Source organism: Vombatus ursinus, unplaced genomic scaffold (assembly GCF_900497805.2).
Source record: "Vombatus ursinus unplaced genomic scaffold, bare-nosed wombat genome assembly UNPS02004691.1, whole genome shotgun sequence".
Taxonomy (NCBI): domain Eukaryota; kingdom Metazoa; phylum Chordata; class Mammalia; order Diprotodontia; family Vombatidae; genus Vombatus; species Vombatus ursinus.
This window is the reverse complement of record NW_020944469.1, coordinates 6520830-6527730: the sequence shown is the minus strand read 5'-3', so window position 1 is coordinate 6527730 and position 6901 is coordinate 6520830. Positions and strand designations below refer to the sequence as shown.

At 41.4% G+C, this 6901-nt stretch overlaps 1 protein-coding gene across 3 annotated transcripts; it reads left to right on the top strand.

Moving 5' to 3' along the window:
* The first annotated feature begins 201 nt into the window (after positions 1–201).
* LOC114025822 (progestin and adipoQ receptor family member 4-like) lies at positions 202–1029 on the top strand. 3 transcript variants are annotated; one of them, XM_027839374.1, is made up of 2 exons: positions 202–360; positions 583–1029. In XM_027839374.1, the coding sequence occupies exons 1-2, from the start codon at positions 202–204 to the stop codon at positions 1027–1029; spliced, it is 606 nt and encodes a 201-aa protein (XP_027695175.1). The 3 variants fall into 3 exon arrangements, with proteins under 3 accessions (XP_027695175.1, XP_027695174.1, XP_027695173.1); XM_027839373.1 differs by having other exon boundaries at positions 202–365; positions 483–1029; XM_027839372.1 differs by having other exon boundaries at positions 202–1029.
* The last annotated feature ends 5872 nt before the right edge of the window (positions 1030–6901 follow it).

The following is a 6901-nucleotide window of genomic DNA, read 5'->3' as shown; positions in this document are numbered from 1 at the left end:
GTAAATGAGTGGCACACAGCAGGTTGGTAGCCTGCCACAGGTTGGAGAGCCTCCCTCCCTGGCTCCACCTACCAAGTAGTGCGCCTGCGCAGAAGGTGGAGGGGCATTGGAAGAGGGAGAATTTAAAACTTAGATTCCTTCTATTGGGAGGTGGCAGCTTCTAGATCCGACCACCTCCAGACACACTCACATCATCCAGCCATGGCTCGGAAGACCGGCCGGCGCCTGCTGAGCTGGGCCAATTCTCCCTGTCACCTTCAGTTCAACCCGTTTGTGTTGACGGGATACCGGCCCACCAGCGGCACCCTGGGCTGTGTGTACAGCCTCTTCTACCTGCACAACGAGCTGGGCAACATCTACATCCATGGCATGGCCCTGATGACCCTCCTGGTGCTGCTGCCATTGACCATCCCCTGGGGCCAGCTGGGCTGGGGCAGCTGGCTGGGCGGCACCCACTGTTTGGCATGCCTGGCACCCCTCGCCGGTTCTGTCCTCTACCACCTCTTCATGTGCCACCACGGAGGCAGCCGCGTCTACACCCGCCTCCTGGCCCTCGACATGTGTGGAGTCTGGCTGGCCAACAGCCTTGGAGCCTTACCCATGATTCACTGCACCCTGGCCTGCTGGCCTCGCCTGCGCCTGCTTGCCCTGGTAGCTCACGCCTTCCTGTCCACCATAGCCGGCTGGCAGGCCCTCACCGCTCGCTCTACTGTCGCTCGCCTCCGAGCCTTTGGTTGGCAGGCCACTGCCCACCTGCTGGTGTTTGCGGTCCGGGGGATGGGGCTGGGCACTGGAGCCCCAGGGTCCTTGCCTTGCTATCTTCGAACGGAGGCCTTGGCACTTCTGGGAGGGCTGGTGAATGTGGCACGGCTGCCTGAGCGCTGGAAGCCGGGGGCTTTCGATTACTGGTGTAACTCCCACCAGATCATGCACTTGCTAAGCGTGATCTCCATCCTCCAACTACATGCTGGAGTTGTGCTAGATCTAATCTGGGCTGCCCACCACGCTTATGCCTGCCCCGCAGACTGAGCACTGTTTTACCACCGCCACAAACAAAAACTTAAAAACACATCAAAAAAACCCCAAAAAACCAACCCTTAAAAAAGCCTCAAACCGCTCTCCTGCCACTCTCCTCAAAGCTAGTAAGTACAAGTAACCCTTGTTCCCCAGGCTTCTCCCCAGTCCTCCCACCTCTTTCCTAAAACTCTTTTTTTTGTCTTGGGGAGTTATGGAGGTTCCCTTTATGCACTCCGGTGTTTGTAAGATCCCTTACTTGAGTGCCAAGCACCCTTTACTGAGTTTTTCTAGTTTATGGAGAACTCCAGTCCTTTCTTAAGGCTATAGGAGGTTGTCCAACCACCTTTCAAAAATCTCAGTTTCTACTTCCCCAAAGCATTTTCTTGCATTCTATTCTATTCTATTCGTTTTCCGAAGTTGTTTAGCCCCAAGAATAGTATGGGAAGAGAAAGGAAAACTTGACAAGGAGTCAGGAGTCCCCAGGTTATAATCCTGGCTCTGCTACCAAATTGAACTTTCCTTCATCTGATTTATTTGTTGGACTAGGCCTGCAGCCTCTAAGTTTACCCACGTTCCACACACTTCTAGGACCACCCACCTCACCCATAGGCCACAGTGTCTTTGCTCTTCTCCAGGGTGAGTGGGAAGCATTGGATTGATTCTCCAACCACTGTAGCATCTGGGTGGCACTAGCAGTCGCCCCTCAGAAAGCATTTGTGCATTCCTTTGACCTCCAACCCTACTTAAGCTCCCTTGTCTACACTACTTTTTCTCCTGCTTCTTGCTCGCTGTGGACTGAAGTCTTCTCCCTCTATGCACTAGCACCTCACATCTAATTTTGAGGAAGACCAAAATTCCATTCTCCCCTGCCCCAAAAGAAACCAAACCAAACCAAGGAAAAGGACAATCAAAAAAAGCGAGAAGGATTATGTATTTAAGGTTACCAAGCCTCAGGACATCTGCTTGCATGTGACCTGACCAGAACTTCGCCTAAAGAGGAAAATTTGCCTTGCACAGAGACTATAACCACTCTTATAAGCCCTAGATCAGGAAGACTGCTTTTCTGGCCCAAGAGCTCTGTCTCTTCAATTCTTCATGGGACTGTGATTTAGTGGGCCCTAAAATGCCCAAGAACATTGCAAGCTTTTTCTTTGGATTCAAATTGCTCAGGTCTAAAATTTTGTGCTTTTTACCTGAAGATTGTGCTATAAATGTTAGGCTTTTTCACACGAGGTCTTACCCACTTATAGAAAACCTTGCCATTCCTAGCACAAAGACGCTGCTTACGTGAACAGTTTTCCTTCATGAGGACTCCCATCCCTTGAAACAAGATGGTCTCTGATCTCTAGAACTCATCTGTGAGAGCCAAGGGCCAATTCAACAAATAGGACAGGAAGAAAAAGCAACACTTACGCATGTGAGTTATTATTTTTGACTCATTTTGGTTCATTTTATTATCTCGTAGTTACTTAATTGTACTTATATTCTTGTGCTCTTTTAGCTAGATATGAGATAGAGTATATGGGCGTGCAGATGGACTTCATGTCTGTTATCCAAGGACAAGCCTAACAGAGTTTGGAGAGATTTATTACTACATTGGTTGTAGGGTAATAAATTGGTTTTGACCATAACAAGTGTCAAAAGCAACCAGTAGGTTGCAGAGGGTTTTACATTGTGCATCAGATGAGGAAGTACTCATACTGATGAAATCAAAGCTATCTGAAGTATGTTGCTTATCTTGCCTTAATGTTGTTGTTGGACTTTTCCTGACCCCATTTGGGGTTTTCTTGGCAAAGATACTAGGGTGGTTTTGCCATTTCCTTCTCCAACTTATTTTACAGATGAGGAAGTTGAGGTAAACAGGGTAAAGTGACTTGCCCAAGTTCACAAAGCTAGTAAATATCTGAGGTCGGATTTGAATGCAGGTTTTCCTGACTCTGGGCCTGGGGCTCTATTCACTGTACCACCTAGCTGGTCTTCTTAACCTTAATAGTCAGAGTTTTGTTTCTTCTTTACCAAACACCATTTCAAGTGAGTTTTTTTTTCTTTGTATTCTGCATTTGCTTCTTTCTGATTCTGCTCTGCCTTCAGAATTAGCCTAACTTAGAGAGCATCACTCATTTGTCACTTACCATATGCTACCAGAAAGCTTATGTTTTATTCATAGATATAGCTTATGTAACTTTCCTTGATAATAGAATCATTATTTCACAACTCCAGTTATTCGTAAGTTCTCCCTAGTGTCTAACCTTAATCCATTATGCATCACAGAAGCATAAATATTAATTTAAAAATCAAATCCAAAAAGATGTTCAAGAGATCTTACATGTTTCTTCTGCCTCTGTCAGCAAGACATCCAAACCAAAAAAAAGGGGGGAAAATTTGAACATTTTGTTTGCCCAACACCAAACATCCGAATGGTTGACCGAATTTTTCACTTTTCGTCTGGATGTCTAGCATCTTGCAGATGTAGCCTTAACATTTTTTTTCGAAATTTGATGACCCAGTTTCTTTGTGCTTTTCCTAATCAAGAATTCAAACCTGAGCAAAAGTGAGTGAGGTTCAGAAAAGTGAAAGTCGTTTAAAACCAGGAAGCTGTTTCCAAATATCCTAGTATATAATCATTCTTCCTTAACTACTTTTCCTTTTTTTTACTTTATACAATTTGTCACTTGTTTTCAGTTCATTCAAATTTGGCCATCAGCCCAAGAGAACCATTCTTTTCTTCATTTCTCTTTACCTTCAGGTAGAGAGACATGTTTGTCTTTCAATGTTGCTTATCATCTGACTACAAAACTTGAAACCGGCAGCTAGATGGCGCTGTGGATAGAGCACCAGCTCTGGAGTTGGGAGGACCTGAGTACAAATATGGCCTCAGACACTTAACACTTACTAGCTGTGTGACCTTGGGCAAGTCACTTAACCCCATTGCCTAGCCCAAAACAAAAACAAAAAACCTTGAAACCATTTTCTATGAACACATAAAAAAAAACCCAAAAAACCTAGCCATTCAAAGCATTATCATTAACTTGAGAGTGGCATTATGTTACTCATGGGACAGCTACTGGGGTAAAGTGCTTTCTACTTTTACACTTAAGAGTTCAAATCTTGGCCCCATTGAGGATCCTTACTATTTGGTGATGAGCCTAGTTCTGTTTCCATAATATTACTGCTACCATAACCAGTGCTAATTTCATCAGACACCAAGCACAGGTGTTACAAAACTAGATGATGTCAGGGCTCTTTATTGGGTGTATCATATTCTTTCTGCTTATGCTACTCTTATCTGATTCACTGAGAGAAACATCTAAAACTCAAAGATAATAGTAGTAGTACTGGTAGTAGTAACAATAATAACCCTTCAATTCTTCGAGTATCTCTAATTTCATTAGCACGAGTACTTTTTTCACTGATGCCATTCACGTCCCCTTTATGTTTAAATAATTTTATTTGATGATGATCTTTTTTAAAAATTTAGTTTATTTTGTTACATTTTAGGTTCTGAACTGTCTCCCTCCCTCCCTACTCCACATTAGAGAAGGTCACCATTTGATACAGATTTATAAATATGTGTACAATCGTACTATGCATACTCCTATTTATCAGTTCTTTCTCTGGAAGAGGATAGCATCTTCCTTCATAGGTCATTTGTAGTTAATTTGAGAATTTATAATGCTCAGAATAACTTAGTTGTTCGCAATTATTCATCGAACATTATTGCTATTACTATACAACATTCTCTTGGTTCTGCTCATTTCACTTCTCATTATTTCGTGCAAGTCTTTCCATGTTTTTCTGAAACCATCCTGCCCATAATTTCTTAGAGCATAATAGTATTCTATCAAAATCATATACCACAGTTTGGATCAGCTATTCCCCAACTGATGGGTATCCCCTCAATTTCCAATTCCTTGCCACCACAAAGAGAGCTGCTATAAATATTTTAGAACATACAGATTCTTTTCCTTTTTCTCTGATCACCTTGGGAAACAGACCTAATAGCGGTATTTCTGGGTCAAAGGGTGTACATAGTTTTATAACTCATTGGGCATAATTCCAGATTGCTCTCCAAAATGGTTGGATCGGGTTCATAGTTCTAACCAGCAGTATTAATGTCCCAATTTTTCCACATTCCCTCCAACATTTGTCATTTTCTTTTTCTATTATTTTAGTTAATCTGATAGGTTTGAGATGATATCTCAAAGCTGTTTTAATTTGCATTTCTCTAATCAATGATTTAGAGCATTTTTTCATATAACTATATATAGTTTTGATTTCTTCATCAAAAACCTGCCTGTTCATATCCTTTGACTATCAATTGGGGAATGACTCATATTTTTTATAAATATTTGATGATCTTCAAGAGTTGCTGTGACTGAAAAAAGTCATCATTCTGTGGTCAAGCCGGCGATGAGCCTCTTTAAATTTGTCAGTGTTGGTCCTTGGTTAACAGACATACAATCTATTCCTGGGTCCATAGTCTAAGCCTTTCTAGTTCACAAGATCTGTCAGAACTTCCACTCCACTAGTTTTCCACTACCTAATTTTGCACTCCAATAGTTTTGTACTACCTAGTTTTCCAAGTTCATTTTATTTCTATACTGCTATGTTTACTGAAAATTCTATTAAGTAGGGTCTTTATACAAGTTTTTAAATAGATACATATCACCTTCCAGAACAGAATGTGAGTAGGGGTATAAAATTTGAAAGTCTTTGGGAAAAGGCACAGGGGGAGGGGATGTGAAACTAATTTCTTCCTATGAATTTCAAGTCACTTTATTAGTTTGAAAACATGACAATTAGTTTTATATGTGCAATTTGGTTTGATCAAAAATAATTTTTGGTATCACTCTAGGAGACACCTTACCCAGGGGGAAAAACGCTTGGGGTAGCTGGGTAGGGAGAAGGGGTCCTTTGAGTCCAGGATATAGTAAGCTTCAGAGGAGATGCAAACCTTGATCACCAAGTTCCTAAAGGCTCGGATAACAAATAGAGTAACAAGTTTGGAAAGTCTTGTTCTCGCCCTGTGGGGAAGACTTGTGGCTTCAGGACTGCTGCAAAGTACTTATATAAAGATTAATTGAGTAGCTCTATTTTTTCCCCTCAGGGCTTCATTTATATTGAATCTCAATTTAAGCTCAGGTTGCTATGCTGTAAAATGTTACTACACAAAAATAACAGTGAACCAATTTCTATTCGGTTATTCTTTGTGCACTCATTCCATATGACAAATATATTCTCTTCCACAGAGGTAACTGATTGTGACAAACAGTTATTCCAGATTAACACACAAGATTAGGCCACAAGGGTATCTAATTAATTTAAGCACCTATTAACTACTCTAATAATTCACTAATGTTGTATAGTATTATAATGGATTTCTTATGGAAGTACTTATTACATCTACATGATAACCAAACACATTGATTTTGATCAGTGCTTTTTCAGTAAATGTTAGTATAATGTCACTATTATGTCATTCAAGAGGCTTCTGCACTTCAGAGTCAACATCTATGGAAGGAATTGCTTTATCCTGACCTATGACATCTGATCTTCTCACTCTGTGAGACTTTTCTCTTGAGATCTTTTGTCACTTTCAAACTAGACCAAATACAAAAAGGAACTTTTCAAGAAAAGCTGAATTTGTATTAATCCAGGTTCTCTTTACAGTAGATTAATGTGCACAATGAAATGATTGTCCAAAGTTGTGGTTTATATGCAGGTAATAAAATAGAGTTAATGTGCCTATGTACCTTTATGACTAAATTGAACTGTCTCAGAGGCTGCTCATTGAAGTGGTATGTATATGGGCTCAGAACACAATCCACCACGCCATTTCAAGGACCCCCCTCTTGGCAGGTATAGCAGTAGTTTCAAAAGAGAG

Coding starts and splice junctions, on each gene's coding strand:
- LOC114025822 (XM_027839372.1), top strand. CDS start 202: ATGGCTCGGAAGACCGGCCGGCGCCTGCTGAGCTGGGCCAATTCTCCC.